The sequence below is a fragment of the Cygnus atratus genome, chromosome 2 (genome assembly GCF_013377495.2).
Source record: "Cygnus atratus isolate AKBS03 ecotype Queensland, Australia chromosome 2, CAtr_DNAZoo_HiC_assembly, whole genome shotgun sequence".
NCBI classification, from domain to species: domain Eukaryota; kingdom Metazoa; phylum Chordata; class Aves; order Anseriformes; family Anatidae; genus Cygnus; species Cygnus atratus.
This window is the reverse complement of record NC_066363.1, coordinates 43,897,139-43,922,115: the sequence shown is the minus strand read 5'-3', so window position 1 is coordinate 43,922,115 and position 24,977 is coordinate 43,897,139. Positions and strand designations below refer to the sequence as shown.

General features: G+C 39.5%; 1 protein-coding gene across 1 annotated transcript; it reads left to right on the top strand.

The window, feature by feature from the left end:
* The first annotated feature begins 214 nt into the window (after positions 1-214).
* DYNC1LI1 (dynein cytoplasmic 1 light intermediate chain 1) lies at positions 215-24,696 on the top strand. Its single transcript, XM_035549601.2, has 13 exons — positions 215-435; positions 608-681; positions 11,189-11,305; positions 12,436-12,666; positions 15,926-16,095; positions 17,190-17,283; positions 18,783-18,918; positions 19,270-19,381; positions 20,533-20,592; positions 20,715-20,759; positions 21,736-21,856; positions 22,022-22,180; positions 23,757-24,696. The coding sequence occupies exons 1-13, from the start codon at positions 275-277 to the stop codon at positions 23,867-23,869; spliced, it is 1,593 nt and encodes a 530-aa protein (XP_035405494.1). The 5' UTR covers positions 215-274; the 3' UTR covers positions 23,870-24,696.
* The last annotated feature ends 281 nt before the right edge of the window (positions 24,697-24,977 follow it).

Genomic DNA, 24,977 nt, shown 5'->3' with positions numbered 1-24,977 from the left:
TGGCGTTTAAGCGGTTCACGTGTTACTTCTCAGACGGTGTGCGAGCACCCTGTCCCCCAAAAGCCACGCCTGAAGCCTCCACCACCCTTCCTCCCCTGGAGGCACGGTGCCTCCCCCAGGGCTGGGGCTGCCTCAGGGAGCACCCGGCCACAGGCCCGGCCCCGCCCCGCCGACATCCGGGCTCCTGGCGCCGCCACCGCCCGCCCGGCGGCTCGGGGAGGCGGCGGGGCGGGGAGGAGCTGTCGGGGGGGAGGCGGTGGCAGCAGCAGCGAAGATGGCGGCGGCGGCGGGGAGAGCCGCTTCCTTCGGTGCCTCCACGGCCGGCCTCGGCTCGGCCGCCGGCTTCTCGTCGTCTTCGGCCGGCGCCGGGGCAGCCACCGCCGGCCCCGCGGAGCTGCGGGCGGGCGGCGATGAGGACGATGGGCAAAACCTCTGGTAACGGGGGGCGGCTGGGCGGGGGCGGGGGTACCCCAAAACCCCCAAAACCCCAAACCCCCCGCGGCCGGGGGGCACCTCCCCGGCCCCCCGTTCCCCTCCTCGTTGAGGGGGCGGCGGGGGCCGGTGTGAGCGGCCCCCCGCTGAGCGCCGTCTCTCCGCCCCGCGCCAGGTCCTGCATCCTCAGCGAGGTGTCCACGCGCTCCCGCTCGAAGCTTCCTTCGGGGAAAAACGTCCTGCTGCTGGGTGAGGCCGCTCGTCCCGGGTACCTGCTGCAGTGCCTTCCTCCTCCTCCTCCTCCTCTTCCTCCTCCTCCTCCTCACCCCCTGGCGGCCGCCGGCAGCCGCCGTGCGCCCCCGTCCCCACCCAGCCGGGTTTGGGGTGGCCGAAGGGGGTGTCGTGAGGGGGAGAGGCGATGTGGCGAGCGCTGAGGGCGAAGGGGGGAACGGGCGCCCTCATACGTGGGTATATCTCTGTGTGCGTGTGGGTATGGTAGCGGGAGGACTGCTGAATGCTGTTACCAGCAGGCAGTTTGGTGAATCCGGGTGGATGGATTAGTTAATCAGCTGCTTCGCCCCTCCATTGTCAGCCTTCCCAGCCCTGCAGGGAGCTCTGGGTCAGTATTTGGGAACATGCTCACAACCCTGCACGCACAGTCGCATGGGCTCTGTGCGCCCGCTGATTCTCCCTAGCCTCATGGTTTATATTTTCTTGAGTTCTTTCAAGTGTGTTTTTTTTTTTTCCCTCCACAATCCTAAAGCCATCGCTGCGACCCTTTTCTTCCTATTTGGAGAAGTCAAGTGGTGGCCTGAGGCTTCCTGTGAAGGAGAAATTTGTGCAAGGGCTGTGGGATGGCGCTAGTGAACCTGTTACAGAACTCCTCACCCTCTATTTGTTGCTTTTTATATGATACAGCTAAGGAGGCTTTTGAGATTGAAAGGTTCTGGTGATGTTAAAGAAAGGAAAGGTTGCATAACAATTGACAGCTTTTTATGCGATACTTTGAAATTAAATTGGACAACTGTCCTTCTTGAAACTTGAATTTCCTTTTTCTTCAAGCTGTGATCCCTGCCAAGAAGATTACATTCTTGGCTTTTTGGCTCTTCGTAGGCTAGCATACAGGATACTGGCAATCTGTAATTCTCAAATTGAGACTGGACTTCTTTCAAAACTAAAGAGGGTATCATAGAATGTTCTCAAGCACTCGTTTAGCTTATGTTTAATTTGCTGCATAGAGAAATGCTGTTCCCTCATTTATGTAGAGCTTACAGAATGACTAAATGTAGCACTTAACTCATGCTTTTCTTGTTTTTTTGTCTTTGTTTTTTTAACAAGATATGCAGATTTGTAGAAGAAATTCTAGTGCTTTCTCAAGAGTTGTATTTTCTAGAAGGATGCAGTCCAGAAAAAAAAGTTTGGCATGTATTTAGGAAAAAGAGCATCAGATATGAGGACTGTCCAATGAGGGCTGTGGTCGTGTTTTTTGTATGAGTATGTAATCTGTGTATTCTCTTGGCTGTTCATTTGCAAGCCAGCGTGCTGGCCCTGAAGTACACTGCCTCTGGAAAAGGAGAGATCATATATATTCTGTACTGGCCAGATTCAGGTGTACAGTACGTGAAGTTTTGTCTCTTCAGGTTCTTGAGCTATGTATTTGCAATTTCTCTGTTATCTCACACTTCCTCTATTTTTAAGCTTTCTTCCTTTAATTAGTTTTATACTAACTTTTGTTCTTAGTGTGGATCACTTCTTGTCATGGCTATTTCCAGTTTCATCACTCTTAGAATACTTTTAAGCAGGAGTTGTAAAGCTGATGATGAGAATTGATAGTTCTCACTGTTTCGTTAGAGAAGTTGCAGTATTTACAGTATAAATAGTGTATTTGTCAAAATTTCCCATTTGGAACATGATTTGTAGTAACAAAGTAATGCTTTTTGATACAAACTGTATCTTAAAAAACAAACAAACAAAAAACAACAACAACAACAAAAAAACCAGCAACCCACACTTAGTGTTTTTTCTTTTGCCAGGACGTTTTTTTTTTTGATTTGCCTGCAGCATTTATATTTTTCAAACACTATATATACTTGTATGCCTAATTGTTCTGGGAACCTGGTTGTGGCAGGCATGCTAATTCTGCTATTTCAGCAATTTATTTTCAGTTTTGTTAACATCTCATTTTTAAGAACCTGGAAAATGTTTTAAAACAGTCACAGAAATAACTAGAGGAAAGCAGAATGCCAAATGTTAATCTCTGGATCGGACAAATTTTGTGAAGTCAACATAATACTGGTAATTTTCTCCTCAAAACTGGCAAAAAGCAAACAAAGGCCAACTTACAGTTGTACATCTCTAATATTTCATTTTTTTTTCTGTGGAGACTTCAAACTTTGATTGGCAGTACATGTAGCATAAAAGCATTTTTCTGTTATTGTATGACCAAATAATAAAAATGCAATCTTTCCTAAACATTTCTGTACAGCAAGCGTGCTCTGATTCATAGGCAGCTCTGTCATAGTGACAAATAGCTACCTCATTTAGTGAATTGTACCAGTAGAGAACATAAGACAGTCCCTGTTTTCTTAAGGAAATGGGGTGCCATTCGTAGCTACTATTTGCAGATAGCCAAAGGCATGTGGCTTTTGTTGCTGGGATATATTTTTTCCCTTTTCTGCTGGATTGATTTTTCTGCTCACTTGTGTACCTAAAGGTAGCTGATCAGAAGAGAGCGATGGTTTTTGTCAAGTATGATGACAAAACTGATGCTGCCAACTGGGAGCGCTCTTGCTCATTCCCTTCCTGCTATAATTACACCTGAATCAGCAGGTGGAATAGATGAAACAGCTAAAAAGTCAAGACTGCGGGTTATGGATGGAATCCATAGCACTACACAATGTGTGAAGGAATGAATTCAGAGACCGAGGCTAATCAATAATTTAATCAATTGCAGCATGTATTCAAGCAATAATATTCAGAATCATTCCAGGATGCACAAGAAAACAGGCTCCCTAGCTTGCAAGTGAACTGAATGGCTGCTTTCTATCAGGCTAGACGTTTTCTTTTTCACCCCAGACATCTCACTTTGCAGGGCCAGGCCTGTTTGTTTGAATCTCTGAGCTCTGCTCCTGGCCAGTGGCTGTCAGGATGCTCGAGGAGTTCCCGCAGTCCACAGCTAATTTACAGGTACACTTTTCTGTGTGCACGTGTTTGGGAAATTTCTGTTATTGTAGAAAGCTGGCGCATCTCAAGGAGCTGTTTCAACTTGCCACTTTCTTTTAGCGGACCCTTGAACTGTAGCGCGCTTCAACATTAATTGTAAACAGCAAATTGTTAGGAGAGGATATAAAATCAATATGAAATCTGCTTACTTATTTTTTAGCTGTTGAGTACAAATTTACTTTTCCATTTGATTTTTTCCATGTTCAAATAGCTAAAAGTTTCACTGTGATCATTTCATCATTACAGCTGATGAAACATTGCTTGTTGATAGAATCCTGATTGTTCATCTCAAATGCTTCTTAATTCTCTAGTCCTGCAGTTGTCTCTCTTCAAATCTAAACATGCAACCTTTACACCCTCTGTGTGAAATGAAAGCCTTCCAGATGTAAGACAAGTTTTATTTCAGTCAACAGTTATAGTTCTAAAGTGTCAATTGTTTTGATGGGACATTGACCTAGATAGTATTGCCAAACAACTTGAATACTATGTTTTTTAGAACTAAAATGTACTTTTGGGGAATGTTCTTCCTGCTACAATACATTTCCAAAACCCAGAATTAAATGAATGTTGTGTAGTAAGCCTTATTTAGTCAGAACAGCATGGGAAGTTTTAGAATTGTTGAATTGCATTTATTGAATTTGCCTGCTTTGCCAGAGGTGCTGCTGATTACTGGATCTCTTTCAGAAATAGCTCTGAAGGTGAGGACTGTGAAAGGAATTGTGTTTCTGTGTTCTCCAGGTAGGATAGTGACAGGAATACCAATAAAGACATCCCTTCAATAGTAGCACAGGATTATTCTATTTCAGTAGCGAGCCTGGGTAAAATGCACTAGATGACTTACAGGACTTAGTAGATGATGTTACAGGTGGCTTAGTGCTTGCATTCGAGATGTGTGCTGCTCGTACTCATTCTAGAAATTTCTACAATATTTGGCTTTCTCTGACTTAGGTTTTTCCAAGAGTAAGTAACACTGCTGTACCTGTTTCCACGGTCAGACCAGGTATTCTTGTGTTGCAGGACTTGACAAAAGGCATGCTGGAACAGTTGTCTACGGTCTGCTTTCTATCATGTTACGCAGAAGCGCAATTAATGTGTTCCTGGTTTAATTTTGTGCTGCCACAAAAAAAAAAAAGGCAAGTGAATGATATGTGAGGAAAAAGGTGCGTTCAGTGGAGTAAAACAAACTTGGAGGAAGGTTTTTGTCTAACGAGTAAATTCTAATTTAGTGGCAAGTTATTTGAAGACTTGATAGGGCCTATTTATTGTGAACATGTGTGTCGTTTTTGAGGAATTCTGGGGAAGAATCTCATCAGCATAATTAATTTTGTTCTTCATCTCTCTGAAAGCAAACTAAATTTGGCTTACTCTGATTATTTTGGTCTTGCTCTACAAAAGGCATTCTTCAAATAGTATAGTATGTGTAAACAAGTCTCTTCCACTAATATGAGGCTGTGGAAAAGGCAGTTATTAGCCTGTGCTCGAGTGAAGTGTTTATCTTGAACATAGCTGTAGTACACATGCCCTTGACTCTAGCGGGAAGGCTGTTGTGTCTCCACTCCACTGGATTAAGCTTCAGAAATTCCACAAGGTGTGGAACGGAGATCAGTCGCTCTGTGATTCTGGGAAAGCTGCTTTGCCCTGTTTGATAACTCAGTTTCAGCTTTGACGACTTTGCTCTATCACATTTCAGTAAGGTTGGTTTTCTTCTATCAGTACAAATATTTGGTATTTTATTAAATGTTGTGAATTTTTCTACCCAGAAGCTGTCGTCTTTTTGTAAAAGCGTAAAGATAGTTTTCAAAAAGAAAACGATAACCTTTTTCTAGAGGAGGGAGAGGATTAACTAGGACTGTTGTGTGTAGTCTTAGCTTGGCTGTGCCTGAACACTGTTTTTAGGGACGAGTTGTATAATTCCCATATCGGGCTGGATTTTAATTGATATTTTTTAGAAAGCAAGCAACAACAACAAAATCCATCAAGGAGCCAGTGCCGTTATGATTACACACGTTGGATATATCCATGGCTTCCAAAGTTGTTGAAAAAAATCAGAGCCCCTAATGGAAGAGGGACGGACCAACAGTGCTGCTGACAGAAAGGAAATTTTTCACTTTTTCTTTGCCTTCTCATATTTTAATCACACTTGACAGTTTACAGGGGAGAAAATTTAAATGAAAAGTCTAATGGCTGTCCTGGAGATAATAAATGTATTTATGGCAACTCCATGTATTCTGTGAGAATTCAATGTCTTGCTTGTTTTAAGACAAGTGAAAATCTACTTCTGCTTTTATTTTCTAAACTAAATAGTATGAGTAGTAAACACTGTTAATTTTAAAATGTTTAATTGAGGGGAAGTTCTGTAATACAGAACTCAAAGTATCTCATCAGAGAGAACTTAGGGTGAACTGCTCCTTATGCGCAGTTCACCTAGGTGAGTGCTTGTCTGCCCATATTGACAGAAGACAATTTGCTCTCCACATTGTCTGGCCTTTACTTCTGCGGGTGACCGCTCTGCCAAATTGTGTATTGTACCAGGACTGTTGGTGATAGCCCGTTTTCTGCTCAGTATACACACATCTCACCTGGAGTGGGCACGAAAGGAGGGAGCTGGGTAGGGTTTCGTGCTGTGCTAGCTTTCTCTTGGAGGCCAGGAGCACAAGGATGGGCACCACACCGCCCTTCCTGGTGGGAGCAGTACTGTGGAGAGAGAGGCCTTGACAAGCACAAAACCAAGCTTGAGGAGCTCATGGGAGGAGTAAAGGAGCAGTATGGGGAGAGAAATGAAACGGCTTTTGTTTAGTTGAATGAAAGACTTTCAATTTTGTTAACAATACAGTGAAACACTGTGTGTAAACACATTGTTTTGACTTAGTTTCAACTGCTTTCTAGCCTGACTTTTCCACAAAAATTGCATTTGTTGTCCCTCTCATGTTTGTGTTCTGCTTTGGTGTGCAGCACTGCTTGCTGGCAAGCATGGCTTCTGTTTCCTCAGCTGTATTATTAAAATACAAGTGCAGCTTGATGTAGTGGAGAGCTTTAGTTCTTAAAGATTTATTTTGTAAAAGAAAGATCTGTGTTACAGAGTGCAAAATCTTAAGTTTGTGTCTATCTACTTGCATTTTATTCTACCTTGTAGTTCTATGTCAGGAATTGTGTGTTGGAAATGTTTTGCTCTGTGAGCTTGCATGCAGAAGTTGGTTGTTAATCTGATTGTTGCATGCTATAGAAATAAAGAAGCCGCCAAAGGATTTTCTGTCTCAGTCTTGGAAGAGGAGTATGATGCTTACTCATCTTGGAGGTGCTTACTCCTTTGTCTTATGTAGTATTTCAGTAGAGCTTTAAAAGACAACAACTATAAAACAACTTGTTTAAGTCCTAGGAGAACAAACTTTCCCTTTTGTTTGAAACTAAGCAGCATTGCTTTTTCATGTACTTCATAGACATCCGGAGATAACGAAAGATATTCTTAAATATATTCGTGTTCTTAACGTCATGCCATATGTGTGTGTGTGTGTATATAAGTACTCATGTTTAGGAATAAATGAGTATAGTGCACACTTTTTGGATAAGTGTCTGGCAGCATTTACACTAATCGCATTACGGTGCGTTACCCATCAAACCTAAAACAGCTAATAGATTTTAATTTCCTCACAAATATTTTCCTCTCCCTCTGGCAGAGAGAAGCTTCATACATACTAAAAGTATTACCTGTAAAAGACTTGAGTTTTGAGAGGTCCTAAAAGTTAGCATTGCATTGCAAATAGAATTATTTTGCTAATGAGGTTTCTAATAAGGAGTTTTAGATTAGCATTGTTTTAAGATTTTTTTTTCCTTTCTAATATTCATGCCTGAAAAATAACTACAAAGCAAAATTATATGCTGCTGTTGCCCAGCATGACTTCATATATTCAGAACGTGCTGAATTTTCAGGAGATTTGTTTTGAAGATTTTAGGTTGGAAAAAAGCAGCAAAGATACAAATATGTTTTTGCAGCTATCACAGTTTTTAATAGTGTGTGCAACATGCTAAAAAAAAAAAAGTAGAAGGAACTGAAGGAACCTCAAGTCTTAGTTTGCTCTCTTGTCAAAGGCCAAGTAACCTCTTCCTAACTTCTTACGATGAATTGTGTAGGCAAGGGGGAAAAAAGTCCTTATGTCATACGTGATGGTCATGTTATTACTTTGACAGCTTTTTCAGAATATTGGTAGTAATTTGGTTTTATGAATCTTTTGAGGTGATTGGGTCACCTGTGGAATAGGGCACATCTGGGTAGGCAGCTGTCTTGCACCCTTGAGAGTGGGTAGACTTTGTAGACTTTGTAGACTACTTAGTTTATGCATTGTTTGTTTTGATCCGCTTGTCAGTATGCCTTTTAATGCTTTTCTCCATGTATATTTTGGTTTCCCTTATATCATCTGCAAACTTTACTATTCTCTTCATTTACCTGAGTAATTAATTAAAGTAATCATGAACCCTTCAAGCCCCACTGATGCATCATTCTGGTTTTGTAGTGAATGATAAGCACTACTCTCTGCATGCAGTAACTTGTAAGATACGGTTATATATGCCAGAGATTCACCTACGTGATCTTGGTGTTTTGAAATGGGTGGATGTTTGATAAGCAGAAGAGAGTAGAGTCTGTTGCAGAAAGATCAGGCTTAACTAATTCCATGATGAGAGGTTAAATGAGTACTTGGAGAAGAGGAGGCTCAGGGGAGACCTTATTGCTCTCTACAACTACCTGAAAGGAAGGTGTGGGGAGCTGGGGGTCGGCCTCTTCTCACAGGTAACTAGTGGTAGGACTAGAGGGAATGGCCTCAAGTTGCGCCAGGGGAGGTTCAGGTTGGCAATGAGGAGACATTTCTTCTCAGAAAGAGCAGTCAGGCATTGGAACGGGTTGCCCAGGGAGGTGGTGGAGTCACTGCCCCTGGGGGCGTTCAAGGAACGGTTGGACGTGGTGCTTGGGGACATGGTTTAGTGGGTGACTATTGGTGGTAGGGGAGTGGTTGGACCAGGTGATCTTGGAGGTCTTTTCCGACCTTCATGATTCTACGTTTCCATACTGTGCATGCACATGTGTCCAAAGGCACTAATTTTACATCCAGTCAACCTGTCCTATGCTGTTCTGATACTTCTTTCTGTGTGTGCTCTGAAGATAATTACTGAAAAACATTAGGAGTGAAAATAAAATAACCTATCTTTTTTCCCTTAGGAGATTGACCTTAACAGCCTTAACAGTACTGAACTCCTCTTTACTTCAGCTGTTGGGCAATACAGGGGTGTGTGCAGATCACACAGCCATGAAAAGGGGGCTTGTGGGATGGATATATCAAGTTTGTCTATATTGTTTAGCTTGGGCTCTTTAAAACAACAAACTTGTATGGATGGCATCGGTGTAAGTATGGTTTAGTTTAGACTGCTGAAGTGTACCTTTGGAAATGTTTAGAACTTCTCATAACCACAGATGTTTCTTAGATCTAGGTTTCAGGCACTTCTGTTAAGAACTGGCAGATGTACTTTGCCAAAAGTGCTGAACTTTCCCAGCACAAACAAGTTGTAATCTTTCTTACCACGTGTGTAAAACAAAGTAGAATGCAAGAGAACTTAGCTAGAGGTCAGCTATTATGAGAAACTAGGGAAGCTGTGAAGTGTGCAATCCTCTTTAAAAGGAATAATGTTTTGTTTTGTCTCTTGAGCAGTCTGATGGCACAAATGAATTGAAGCTACCTGCTTGTGTGCTTTTATTACCCGGTGAAACGACAGAATGACTCGTACAGATACCTTGGCAAAAGTAACAGCAACTTCAGCAGCATAGCTTGCCAGTGTAACAGCTCTTAATAGAGTCTCCTCAGTTATTTCTGGATGACAAATACAAGAAATTTGGATAAGTACTTGGGTGAGGGTAAGGGAGGAATTATATTTCATCTGTGGTGAAGAAGCTTGAGTTCTTCACTTTTCAGGCAGAATTTGTTATTTGAAAGAATATTCTCACAAGAAGAACACTGATGAACTGAAAATAGCTGTGCTTTCCAGCGTTTCCTGAAAATTACCTGTGATTGTGTTATCTTAGGTGCATCTAGATTTAATAAACATAAGGACATAGCTAGCTAACTTTTTCAAATAGAGTTTAACGGATACAACTTCGTATTTCAGTTTTAACTTCTCTGCTGCTATCCAGATCTTAAATTTCAATTCTGGTCATATTTTCTCTTTACTCAATGGAAAGAATTAGTATTTAAAGAAAAGTCTTTCAGGTTAATTAGAGTAAATAGTATTATGCTTTCTGGTAGCTTCTACACTGTTAGTCAAGTCTGAACCTAAAGCTGAACTCTAAATTGGATATTTCATGTGATTATCTTTGCAATTTTATGTTGGGTAAATTCAACGCCAGTTTATCTGCTTTTTCTGCTCTCTTCTGTGGTTATATCTATGGTATATTTAATGGAGCCATAATGTTGTCTAGAAGATGATGGTCAAGTCCCTTTAAAGAGGAAACTTCAGTATGTGTAACAGTGAAAATTACTGTCCTTGAACTTTTTTCTTTTTTTATGTAGTGTTTATAGTTACAGTTTTGCTGTATAAGAGAGTCTTGGGGAAAAAAAAAACGTCCTGTTTGGCATAAAGCTGATAAGGTACTTCTTAGGAACCTGTTTTTAATTTTATAACCTGTGAGTGCGTTCCGAGAACTTACTAATGTCTGTCTTCAGTAACTCTTATGTACCCATCCTCCTATTAAATTAGAGAAGCAGAACTCTGATCTGAGTTCAAATTTAGTTTGATTACTCTTTCAAACTGGAAAAATTGCACATAAAGTTTTTGAGCTTTAGGACGTATACTTAGATTTTCAAGAGGAGTCTTTGGCAGGAGTTGAGCTGCTTACAGTTTGCTTATTGTGTAAGGTTCACTAGTTATCTGAGCTCCCTTTTGGGGGAGAGAATAGGTGGGCATTAACAGTGGGGTGAATGCATGCGGATTGCAGGCTGTGTATGTACCAAGGTATATGAATTCTGGTCAGAATGTAAGATAATGGATTACAGTTTGTCGCCTCTTTAAAGTTTCTTCAGAGCTGTAGAAGATAAGATTCAAAGAAACCACCCATAAAATGAGAAGGAAACTGTTTTGCCTTGCTCAGCCTGGTGTCCTGCCCTGCTTGATGGGGAGAGTTGTAAATAGTATTCTTCGGATTGTAAGATGAGCTTACTGTTACATGAACTCAGGAAAGACTTTGTTACTACCTCAGTTGCTGGTAAAAGAATGAAGTTGTTTGGAGTGTTAAACAAGTTTTAAAATGTGTATAAAAACTTGTTTCAAATAGGGTAGTCACTATCATAATTGCATTTATAACAAATCAGAAGTAAGACTTGAAGGAAGAGCATGCACTTTGAACAAATGGATGAGTTGGGCAAAACCCTCTATATTTTGAAACTTTAATGAGTTCAGTCATCTTGTTAGCACAGTGTTTCCTTCTTGCCACAAGTGTGTTTTAATATGTAACTGAGATTAAAGATTGAGTGGTTTCTAACTTCTGTCTCTCCAGGTGAAGACGGAGCAGGTAAAACTAGCTTAATAGGAAAAATTCAAGGAATAGAGGAATACAAGAAAGGAAGAGGAATGGAATATTTGTATTTAAATGTGCACGATGAAGATCGAGATGGTAAGTTTGTATTTGTAATAATACCTTAAACCAAAGTAATAGTTCAATAGTGTGATATTTGGAATGAAAGTGGATGGCTTGCTTTCCTGATAATTTGCAGGAGTTCAGCTTAGTCCACATGAGCGATTTATAGCATGAGACAGTTTCTCATTCTAATCTCCTTTCGTATGTATCATGAAAGGAGAGGAGCCAGTGAAAAGGCTGAAAAGACCAGGAAAACAGTGTTATTGTGATGTTCTGAATGGATGCTAGGCAAAAGCATACTTCTCAGACCTAGAAGAAAAGGTGTTTTAAGTTCGAGACGCCAAATACCTACGCTGATGGAATGGATAATGTCTGGGTCTCAAAGATGATTTGACCAAGGTTAAGAGTATTGGGAGTTTGTTCTGAACGTCTTCCCCAGAACTTGTGTAATGAGTGATAAAAACTTAACTGAAGGCAAAATGTAATTATACTAAGCTATCTAATTTTGAATCGCCAGCTCTTGATTTATCACTGAAGTTGTGTCTATAGGATATAGAAGTACACTGTTTTGGGGGAAGATATTCTATTTGTATGGTGATTGTCCTTTTTGCAAACCTCAAGAATAACTTCATTGTCTTTTCACTCTCCTATCTAATTCATTAAAACTTAAAAGAAAAACTTGGAATTGTGCTCTAGGTTTCTGACAGGTCAAGGTACCTTGTGTTCTTTAAGAGTTATATAGACATATCACGTTGGGTGAATTCAGCCATCTCTTCTCAGCCCTTGGTCTGCTCATCTGTCAAAGACTGCCATCTCCCTGTCAAAACTCCAATTTCCCCTTTCTAAGTTGTTTCTTGAAGCAACCCATTTTCCCTCTCAAATGGAAATGTTGAATTCTGTCTTTGGGTTTTCACTCTCAGGTAATGTGTTTCAGATCTTCAGTTATCAGCCATGAAACTGTATTCTATTCACTTCAGGGTTTTCGAGGGGCAGGTCTCCACAAGCTGCAGTTCACTCATGTTGTTACATATGTGTGTTCAACTGACTGATAAAACATGTCATTTTCTTTTTTCTTTGTATTTTACACATCTAATGGAGATGTAATAGCTACTATGTAGTGGACTGTTTCGTGTAAATTTCATAAAATGTTTCTGCTTTTGTTGTAGACCAAACAAGGTGTAATGTATGGATTTTGGATGGTGACCTGTATCACAAAGGTCTTCTTAAATTTGCAATGGATGCAAGCTCTCTAAAGGACACTCTAATTATGCTGGTAGTAGACATGTCTAGACCTTGGACTGCACTGGATTCTTTACAAAAATGGGCAAGTGTTGTAAGAGAACACATTGACAAGTTAAAAATTCCTCCTGAAGAAATGAAAGAAATGGAACAGAAGTGTGAGTATTGCACAAATACGTAGGAATCCATTTAAATCAAATATGCTTAATGCTTTCTGCACCACTTAATGTTTCCGTTGCAGTCTTTTTCTTGTTCGGGAAGGTGACTTAAAGCTAGGAGATCCAGATCAAGCAAGTCAAATTTCAGATAAGTCTTAAGTAACTATATGAACAGCGCTCAATAATAGTGTTTCTTTCTAATGGAAGTACTTTAAAAAAACAAAAGGCTTTCAGAGCAAGCACAGCTAGGTTGAGTTTACAATCTTATTTCTTACAGATTTTTGTAGGTAAGATTTGACAAGTGAAAAAAAAATTCATAGCTTTCTATTTTTTTATTTAATTATTGTAGAGGCAAATCTTGGTCTGTCTACACTACATCAGTCTTCTACCTGTTCCTGTAACTAGTCAATCTTAGAGAATTTTGAATCTTTTCTCTGCTTAACAAAAGTGTAGATGTTGAAAGGATTCACTATAGCCTAGTAATGATTGGGCCCTTTCTATTTGAAGAGTTTTATATTATTATTGATGCTAATGCAGCTATATGGTGTGTGTTTTTTGGCATAGATACTATGTAGCTCTATCAGTTTCATGTCTCTTTAGCTTAAATATACAGAGCACAAAGTTATTGCAGGATTCCTTAAATTATTTGATGGAACCGACCAACGTCATGACTACGTATTACTTTTGGGCATCCACTGTATTTCACTTGGGGTATTAAGCATGAGCCCTTCCCCTCTTGAAATTCCTACAGGAGTGAACATTTGGGAGAGCTGTATGTCAAGATCAAATAGCATGATTAAACTTTGTTTATAAGTCTGAAATTGGCCTCTGGAACTATGTTCTTTAGCAACTGATGGCCTGATTGCTGAATAGCTTCTTCAGACGTGCAGGATGTAGCTGTGCTGTGATAAAATAGCCCTTAAGATAATGGTGGTAGATACTCTGGCATGGAGGAGGAGAGGATGGGTAACTTTTATGCTTTTAAGAGAGCGATTATTCTAAAGGGAGTTTCATTCAGAATCATTTTATCTTCCACAATGGGAGCTTGCTTTGGAGGAGAAGAGCACCTTTAGGTTTGTTTTTTTTACTTTGTTTATCAGTTTGGGAGGCATTCAGGGTATGATTTTACTGGATGAAAGTAAGGGCACAACGTTGCTATCAAAATGTATAGGTGGTAGTTTAACACCAACAATGAACAGAATAGTGAAATTTTACAAAATGTAGAAAATGTAAGCGATTAAGTGAGTCAAGAAAACCAGCTAGCCATTAAGAGTTTGGTTTCTCGTCTAATACTCAACGATATTGATGGTCTGTGTGCAGGGTATAGTAGAAACCCTGGACACAATCCAGACATGAATTGGAATATGAATTTGAGCCTCCTGTGATGTGACTTCATGCATTGCTAGGTGGGTGGCAGGCTGCTGCTGCCAAAAGGAGGAGAGAGGAATCTTGCTTGCCTGAGTTTTGGCTACATAATCCTGTTCTTGTATCAGGCTCATCGCTCATGAGAGGCTCCTGTGAGCTGATTTAACTTGCTAATGGGACTGAAATCTACTAGCTGGTTGTGTGTCTAGTTTTCTGGAGGTGTTCTGACGTGCTTGTCTTCCAGTTTTAGCAACTGAACCCTACTCAAGGAAGGGACCCTGTGAGAACCAAGACTGGTATGGAAGGCATTAAGGGATACGTAGCAGCTGTGTGTGAAGGGTTGTGAGAGCTCTTCCTGTTGCTGAATTCAGCAGCCCCATTGCCTAGTTGTTTTAACTGTGCCTCTAAGGAGGACCTGAGATAATATCTCACAGCTCAGAGGCTGTGGAATATAATGTTAATCTCTTCTCCTGTTTTTTTGTACCCAAATAAAGACGAGTATATCATGATCACACAGCAGGAGTTCTGGGAATCCGCCAGAGGACTGCCAGCACTTGGAGTAGTGTGATTTTTTTATTTTAGCATGTGATTTTCCCAGAAGAGACAGGATGCTGTTTGAGAGAGGCTCCCTTGAACTGCTGATGTATCTTGGTGAGAAGATATCAGGGTTTAAGATATGATCGATCTGGGAGGCGCTCAGATCAGATTGAAGCAGCAGTGTTCCCTGAATTAAGAGCCTGAGTTGACTGTTGTAGTAGAGATGATAATCTGTACGTGTGCTTTTTGTTAGTGTGAACTTTGAGACCTGTAGAAGACTGGAATAACCTCAGTCTCATGTCTTCCTCCAGGGCCTCCAATAATTCAGTGTTCTGTTAAGTCAACTGATAACCCTCTAGGTATGAACTCAGAGGGCTCCAATCAGTTCAGAGGAAGTAAGGATGGATTAACATAAATCAGGACAAAGCAGTGAGGAAGTACTAGAGCAGTTAGCTGTTGGTTTGCATGATACAGCTGAATTTGTCTTTGTTGCCTGAGTTTTTAGCTGAATCAGGGAGCGCTACTCATGGAAAAGTAATCAGTGGTGGTTTTGGGTAAAATACTGCTGCTACCATGTGAAACGGGACACATGATGTGAAAGTACAACATCTGATGCCTAATATTGCATCCCTGACAGTAGGATTATTAAGTGACCCTGTAATTAGAGGCTGGGGTGTTTTGCAGAAGAACCTTGCAAAAGTTACACTTATAACCTCATTTTTTTTCCTTCTAATGCTTGTTATATTCCAACTTATCCTCCTTGCTAAATTTTGAAACAGTATCTGGTCTATTGTGAAAATCATGCCAAATATTTAATATACTGTTAGCTAATAATACATCTAGTCAATAGTTAATTCTTTGTTTGTTTGATAGTAGTGTAGACTGACTGTACAGACAGAAGTGTGGACAAGGGATTTTTAGGTCAAACCTGGTATAAGATAGCAGCTAAGTAATATGTGTAAGGCTTTCTTATGTTTATTCTAACAGACTTTCATTAATTTCACCAAGATGAATGCAAGGAAACTTACGTTCTTTAGGAGAGAGATCAAGCAATAATGGTTAATAACAACTGCCCAGTGGTTCCACAGTGATAAAATAAAAATGTGTTAGTGTTGTCCATGTGGACACTGATCTGGTCATGTTCTTCTGTCTGTCAGTAAAGCAGATTTGACTTCCTACTTCTCTCTCGTGCTACGCAAAGTGAAGAAATAGGTGGTGCTCAGTGCATGTTCAATTTTTTCCATGTAAAGAAGCAGAAGTACTATACAATCAATAGTGCTAGAGGTCAATGGCAGTGGAAATCAATGTTGAAATAATAAAGTAGCTGATCTTTTAATATAACTTTTTTTACTTTCAGTGGTAAGAGACTTCCAGGAATATATAGAACCAGGCGAGGATTTTCCAGCTTCTCCACAGAGAAGAAATACTTCATTACAGGAAGACAAAGATGACAGTGTGATTTTACCCCTGGGTGCAGATACACTAACATGTAACTTAGGCATTCCAGTAGTAGTAGTTTGTACAAAGGTTTGTTTCACATTTTAGGTTTTTTTCTGCATATTTTATTTAAGGAACTCTGTCAATTCTGGATTTGGGGTGGGGAAACGCATGGTTCTTAGTTCATTCTGAATACCTTGGATAAGAATTCTTTAAAACACATTCAATGTTGAAGGTTGGGAATCTTCTGGAAGCCCTGATTGCATGTTAATTTGGAAGTAGTTTTTCCTGCGGTTATGCCAGTTTTCAGGGAATTGAGAAATTTTTCAGCCCTGGTTTTGTGCACGGAAGTGAGCTAGTCAGTAAACAACTAGAATTCCCCTTAATCTCCACGGTCTCCTTTATTCTGCAAACAATGTTTTGGATTTTTAGATATTTTTGTTCTTTCTGTGAAGAAGGTTCAGGGTTCTGGTGCTGCTGTACTAACTTTCCCCAGTTCTTACGGTGTTTCTGTGACCTGTTTTGGTTTGTGTTCAAAACGTAACATTTTTATGCTAAAAAGAAAGTGCCGTGGTTCTCTTGTGTGTCCCCCAGCTCTTCAGTTCTCATTGGCATTAAGCATACTGCATCTTCAGCCTCTGGCCCACAGTGAAAGTAAACCTTTAGATGCATATGCTGTTACTTTGCTGGAAGGTTAACCCTCTCATTTGAAAAGCATGTTTTTTCTCTATTCCCCACCAGCACCATTTTTTTCTCTCTTGCTTCCATATTTCTTGCTTTTGCCTCCTTTTGCAAAGTAACTGGACAAAAAGATGATGTTCTGTAATACCACTGTGTAAAAACATTGTGCAGAAAATGGTGGTATCATTCAATGGGACAGTGTTCAAGCAGAGACTTTATCATATAGTGTGGCAGGAGGTAAGAGAATGAAAAGTGGCAAATGCTTAATCTCTCAATTTAGTGTTGATCACAGTACATACATGCCAAGTTATGCATTGGTTTTAAGAGATTTTGCTCAGTTACAGCTTTTAAATTATCTCAGCAGGTTTTTGGTGTTTGTTTTTCCCTCTGCCACTCACCCCACTCTACCCCTTATTCCCCAGTTGTGAACTGGAGGTGCAGCAGCACTGCTATTTCAACAGATAACTGAAAGTGGTATATTAATTTTGTGCTTATCTCAACAGTGTGATGCCATCAGTGTTCTGGAAAAAGAGCATGACTACAGAGATGAACACTTTGACTTCATCCAATCACATATCAGACGGTTTTGCTTACAATGTATCCTTAAACGCATCATAAAGACGATAAGGACTCAAATCTTTTCATTAATTATGACCAGCTTAAAAGAATATTTGCATCTGTACCAAAGTAGTACACAACTCCTTTACTGTGGCTGGAAGTCTGCTTCAGTTACCCCTCTGCAGACATTGCTGACCTAAACTCTTCTGTTTTCTGTTGATTGATTTTAATTTTTTTTACAGTCCTGCAAGAGTCTAGCACGTCCCCCTACCATGAATTTCTTTACTTGCCTTCGTTTCCATATTTAGGAGTCACTTCCTAAATCAGCAAGTCTTAACCAACAAGACTAAGCCAACACATCCCTAACACAAGAAAATTCACATAAGCATTAAATCACATCAGATGTGCATAAGGTTTTATTCTTTTTGACCAAATATGCAGTCCCTTCAGTGTTCAGTAATTCCACAGGATAAGGCGATAAGGTTGGAAAAGAAGTTTGAATTGCTGTAAGAAAGATCCACTGGCTTTTGTGTTGGTGCAGATGCAACATACATAAGCTGTCACTATGATATTATTACTTTATTTTTTTTAATTAAATATGTATATTACACTGGTTAGTGTTGTTTAGTCAGCTAGACATGCCAAGAACTAGATTTTAGATGCTAATAATATGCCTTCGTTATGTTATCATCATTTGTGCTGTGGTAGAGGGAAGTTTAAATAGCAGTGGGGAGAGAGAGCAGTTAACAGATCAAAAAAATAGTTCAAGAACCTGGGACTTGAGTTAAGTACGGAGATGGCACTTCATTCAAAAAGCTTTTAAGACCTATTTTTCAAAATGGAGTTACAGGTAATTGTAATCAGTTTTGTAGATGGAGGAAGAATATGACAGGTAAGTAGGAATTAGTCCCAGTAATTGTATATGCCATACATAACTTCACTGAATGGGAATTCCCAATGGAAATTGGGAATTGGAGATGGAATCCCAATGTAAAAATTACTTAAAATTTCCCTGGCTGCTTTTATTAATCCTGTGTATAAACAGTGTTATTTTAATATTGAAACAAGTTGGAATACTAAGCACTTTCTTAGAGCTCAGTCCTCTAAAAACATAGCTGGGAGGGTGAAGACCTTTTGCATTTTTGAAGCTACAAGTGTTAATGCTGTAGCTGTGTGCATCACATCTCTACGTAGTCCTGCAGGATGGGATAATGACAAGATAAGGATATGGCATGAAAATTTTCCTACGTGAAAAACAAAAACGGTTTTGAAGACATCACAGGGAAGCTTTGAAAGTGAGAAAAGCCTGTACTTTAAAAGCGACAGATGAGCTGCCCTAAAATAAACGCAGGAAGAAAGATTTAAATTACTAAAAAGCTTATTTCAAAAATAGTGCTGGTAGTTGTTTGACCTGTATGATTTTACATTCCCCCTTTAAATTTTACAGAGGAAATAACCTTTAAAGCAACAAAAAAGGGTCTCTTTACTATCTCTTACTAACCACTAAAGCCTGAATTTTCTTTAACAAGCTGATTCAGATGGGGCAGCACTTATCTACACTTCAGTAAAGGAGAACAAAAACATTGATTTAGTGTATAAATACATAGTCCAGAAGTTGTATGGGTTTCCTTTCAATGTTCCAGCTGTTGTTGTGGAAAAAGATGCAGTATTTATGTAAGTTACCTGTATTGTTATGCGTAACAGCATTTAGAACCTCTTTTTGTTTTATGCTTTTTAAAGTTCAGTGTAACATTCTCACAAGCAGGGGTTTGGTGAGTGCCAGTGGACTGAAATCAGAAATACTCACTGCCCCAAAAAGAAATGTTAATCCCGGAGACACTTCTTCCCTGTTACGGTGAACCTGCCCCAAGTCCACAACCAGTTGTACTAGTCAGTTACCCGATTACATGGAAGACAGGGAAGGATGACAACTTTCCTGGCTTTCAGTTCTGTGCAGTTGAGGATTGCATACTAGAATAGCCTGAAGTAACAATAGAATTTAAAGCCAAATGATCCTTTTTCTAGTCCTGCAGGTTGGGATAATGACAAGAAGATAGGAATATTGCACGAGAACTTTCAAACACTAAAAGCAGAAGACAGTTTTGAAGATAACATAAGAAAACCACCAGTCAGAAAGGTAAATTAAAATGTTTTAAAAAGAGAATAAATATTCCTGATATTTTGGCATTTAGCTTTGTACTTACATATTTCTGTCAGCTTTTGGAGTGTTTCTTTGAGACTTTCCTTCCAGTTTATCGTAAGACTGTGATAAACTTATTTTTGCTTATCTTGTTCTCAAAGTTCTTCTTTATTTATAAAAACAAAACAAAACTCTATATGTGATTATGCAGCTGCCACAATATAATCAGTATGTTTTCTCTCTTATGCTGTTTAAGTATGTAGTTTGACAGAACTACATGCCAGCAGCAGTGGACCCCATGTGTACAGAAGTTACTCAAGGCAAATATTTTTGTGAATTTTTGTAACAAAGCTAAGAATTTGGGATTGGTATTTCCATATGTGAATTATTTTAGCCAGGAAAATTAATACTATGTCCTTTCTGTAATCTTTAGGGGAGAAATCAAGACATACAATAGTATCTAAAATACTAAGTGTCCAAGGAAAATACAACTGGCAGGCTTTTTGTATGCTTCTAAACTTGAGGCATGGATTATAAATTTTGGTGTTGGTATTTGCCATGTTTGTTTTGGCAAAGGTTTTGTGGTGAGCTTATTTGGAGAAAAAGTGCTTGCGACTTGATGCATAGAATTAGGATCTAAGATCTCTCTCCACTTTATAGACGAGTCTAATGTAGTACAGGGGAAGAGTCACTTTTTCAAAAGTTACTAACAGTAACACCAGGCTTGGATAAGTTAACAGAGACAGGGAGTGTGTTGTGGAGTGTGTGCATCTGTGACCAGAAACATAACACTGTATCACGCTTTAAATGCCTTTTAAACTGTATTCTTGATGATCCTGACACCCCCTGAACATACCTCGTAGTCACTTGTGTCATTCCTCTTTCATTGAACGTAAAATGGATCTTTCCATAGATATATCTACAGATTTATGTCAGCCAGGTCAAAGGACTAAATGATCCTTCCATTTCACTTCTAATTAATGTAACTTAATGGAATTACAAGGTAGCAGTCTTAAATACAGAAAATGTGTAATATAACATGGCGATCACATTTCATTCATTATTGAATGCTTTGGTCATACTGACAGGGAGGTGTAAAAAGAATACTTCTTTCAGTTAAAATGATGTTATTGGTTTTTGTATTGCAGTTTGTTCATGAGAAAGAAATTGTTGCAGAGGATGACCAAGTGTTTCTTATGAAGCAGCAGGTAACTTTCTGTCTATAAAATAATTAGCCCTTTAACAAGATCCTTGATAGAAATTTGGTTTTGTATTCTTAGTCACTGTAATATCTAACATTACATGGGTTTGTTTGTTTTTTCTTTTGCAGTCACAGTTGGCGAAACAACCACCTACTGCTGCAGGAAGGCCAGTGGTTAGTAATAAGAATTTTAAATACCATACATGAAAATGATCCACACTCATATGCTTAGTGCAGTTAAAGCAAGCAACCCTCTATCAAATATTTTTTGATTTTTTTTTTTAAAACTACATAGCGTTGAAAGCCTCCATCTTACAGTGCTCTAAAATGATGACACTTCTTCACAGCTAAACATAACTTGTATTGGCAGCAAGGGCTAAACATCAGGGCTTTACTTCTCATATGTTAAAGCACATCTAAGCAGTTACTTGACTGACCTTCCCATCCAAAGAGTGCAGAGTGCATCCAGAGAGCAAATGGTATGTCAGCTGAATTGTCTTGGTGAAATTTTTCCTAAATTTGGCACTCTCTCTCTAAGAATATTGAGACTCTGGAAAAGAAAAGTCAAATGAGAACTATGACAACAACTACATTTAAAATGCTATTAAAATAACTAAAAAGTTACAAGTTTAATGGAGAGCATGTGATATTTTAAAGGTAGCTTTATCTTGTTTAGATGAACTGCAATTTTACAGAAACAGGATTTGTTATCTTTGCAGCAATATTTCTTTTTTTTAAATTGGACTACCTTTAGTCATTTCCACAATATCAGTGGCATGCGTTGTCTTTGCAAGAAGTTGGAATAGTTCCTCTATGATCTCATCAGTACAGTTTTCATTATGGTCAGAGGCACTACTGAATAGCGCGTGCATTTTAACATTTTTTGTTGAGGTGGGGAGGGAGTAAGCTTCGCTAGTTGCTTTAGTTGAACTGAAGTTAATGTTTTTAATGATGTCATACAAGTGTGGAAGAAATCACATGCTTCAAGAAAATTGTGTCGTTTCAGCTGTGTGGGATACTATGTTGTCTCAAAAAAAAAGAACTGCGAAACAAGTGCTTCACTTCATGTGCTGCGTGATTTAATTCTGTAGGAGATTGACTACTTCAAGCTTTGGCTTTTTTCTTTCTCTCATCCTCTTTCTTTGCGTAGGATGCCTCACCGAGAGTTCCTGGAGGATCTCCTAGAACACCAAATAGATCTGTGACATCAAACGTTGCTAGTGTTACACCTATCCCTACTGGGTCCAAAAAAATTGATCCCAATATGAAAGGTACCTTTTCTTTTGAAAACACAAATGCATTTGGGGAAATAAAACAGCTGTTTTACTTCCTTTCTTTAATACGCTCATTTAGCACAAATAACTGAAACACTAAAATCAGTGTTCCTAAACCTAAGAAATGTTGTGTGTTTTTTGCGTTCCCCCTCTGCCTTGTAGCTGGAGCTACTAGTGAAGGAGTCCTGGCTAACTTCTTCAACAGTCTGCTGAGTAAGAAAACTGGTTCCCCTGGTGGCCCTGGGGGTGTTGGTGGCAGTCCTGGAGGTGGCAGCACTGGAGGTGCTGGCAGCAATTTACCACCATCAGCAAAAAAGTCAGGTATGATAAAAGATCAGTTTCCGACCTAAACTGTGACTGATGCATCATTCTTATTAGTAGAGTTTATCAGAAGTATGAATGCTTGTGTTTCATTGGTGCTTGATGTTAATGTTTTAGACAGCAAGAGGAAAAAAAAAAACCCTGGCTTCCCACGAACATTTTGTGTAGATTGACCCAGAGATAAGCCTTATTCCATGTGTGCACTTCGTCTTTCTGTATGCAAAGCTCAGTTTGCTGAGCAAAGTGTAGAAGTACTTCCTAAGTGGGAAGTCTGCAGCGTTAGTTGGAGCAGCGTGTGGAGAGCGTTGTAACAAGCGCTGTTATGTGCCATGCAGCGAGCACCTGCTGAAAAATCCGGTGGGAGTGGCTGACAGGTGGTTTGGGTGAATTCAGCCGGGTGGGGGCAGCACTCCAGAGAAGTGGCGCGTCAGAGCCGTGGCACAAATTTCAAGAATAAAATGAAACTGTTAAGGAGGAAAAGATGTTCTCAGAAATATCCTACTATGCAGCAAATGAAGGGTTAGGGTGTAGCCAGTTGAACGTGGCATGCAGCTAGGTTTTCAAGGAGTTACCATAAACACAAGTAAGCTTGGCTTAGATGTCACCTTTTCACCTTCCTCAGTACTTACTGTCTTGCGTTTACTGTTATTGATAAAACTCACTTTTTTTTTCATCTGCAAATTGGGTGTTAAGATGATGGTTTGGGATCTGAGTGTGATTTGAAGAGCAGCAGAGTACATTTAGATTAGCAGTATGGATAGTTCCTGTGAAGCTGGATCTTCAGCAAGGATGCTGAGACATTGCTAAAACGACATGTATGTCAGAATTGTCCTTTACAGATGGAGGTACTGTGCCTACTTGTGGAGAGCCTCTAATTCTACACTGCCTTTTCCTATGTTGTCTTTTCCTCTCCTGTGGTAGAACATGGCAGGATAGAAACCTAGACTGGGCGATAAGAGTTAAGAGTGACCTGGTGGAAAAAAATGGTGAGAGTTAAGCTTGAATCAGGTCTTAAGTGTGATTGCATAAATGTCTGTGCCATTCCAAGATACGAAGGAGGTAAGCAGGTGAGGGGAGAGAGGGACTTGCCACCCGAGGGTGTGCATGCGCCCAGCTGCAGCAGTGTCAGGTTTAAGCTGACGGAGTGTGGGAAACTGACCTTATTAGTCTGTGGTGAAACCCTTGATTTCCGTTGAGAATTAGTGTAAAATACAGCTGATACAGAATGCCATATTTTCTAGCAGTTATGAATCCTTCTAAACAATGATATGTATTTTTAACCTTCCATTACCTCTTCATATGTTGACAATTTATATTATAATTATGGAAGTCATTTTGAGAAATCTGAAATACAGAAGGATGTGACTTTATCTCTGATTTTTCGGCCTTAAGTCTTTACTTTGCAACCCAAAGTGTCCAGTAACAATTTTTAGGATTTGTCTGAAGCAAAAATGTAGTTCTTCCATTTTGTTTTTTTTGTTCAGTTTAATAGGTGCTTCTTGAGTATTAAAGATACTACAGGCTTTCCCAGAGCTGTTTCATAAACATGACTGAATGATGTGCATTTCTTTTGTAGGTCAGAAGCCAGTTTTAACAGATGTTCAGGCAGAATTGGACAGAATTTCACGGAAACCTGACATGGTCTCTCCTACAACCCCTACATCTCCCACAGAAGGTGAAGCATCTTGAAGACACCAAATAAAACCAATTGTTCAGTTTTCTGGGATAATTCAAACTTGCCTCTGCCTCTTCCTTCAGTGACTGGAACTAAAGAACTGAAAGATCTTTTCAGAACACAAACAGTTTATGTCTGTCTTTCTTTCATGTGTTGCCCAACTTAACAAAAGGGAGCTGTACAGATGGAAAATGGTATCACATCATGTAGGACTGCTGTTCACAGTGCAAGAATAGTAAATTTAATTTCTGGGTTTTGTTGAAAAGTCAGCATAATTCTGTAAAACTGGCAAGTATGTCCACTTATCAGGTAAAGGTTGCTTAGAGCAGGAAACTGATACACACCACAGGCACTTAATTTATATTGATTTCCCAACCTGGTGGTCAGGTTGAATACCATCTTAAGTAGAGCTTAACCTCTAAAGGAGAGAACTACTGCTAGTTTTTGTAAGAGAAAATGAATTGCACAAAACTGTAACAACAACAATAAACTCCAAATATATTTGAACACTTTATTTGGAGTATGTTTGCAAATCTGTTTGATCTCCCCTGAGATTAACACTGCGTTCAAAAACCCATGCAAAAATTTCATTCCAGATATAAGACTTCAAATTAGTGGCCAGTTTTTTTGGTTGTTTGATTAATTTCAGACACTGAATAAACGATGTATAAAGAAAAAGCAGAGGTTAAATGTACAGATAATCAGTATCCAGATTTGTCTATATATATATGGCTCAGCCTTAATGTCCCCCACTATGTTTCCCACATGAATTATGGTTTAAAATTGGTCATCAAAACTGTAATCAGTTAATAAAGTATTCTCTGCATTCAAATTTAAATAACTTTCATTGAAGCCATGGTGTTCTTTGTTTACAGTTATGTTTTGCACCACATACTTAAATTTTTTAAAGCATGCTTTTTATCTTTTACCTCTCTGTGAATAAGATCACTGGGACAGATTTAAACTTCCTTAAAACGTTGTTTCTGGAAGGAACTGCCTGAAGTCTGCTGCATTTGTTGCTAGGAGTAACACTAGCTTATCAGACGTGTGGATTCTGCTGTAATGTATTTTGAAAACACCCTAGTTACACTAAGAATCCTGCTGATGCTTTCGGTATGTTGT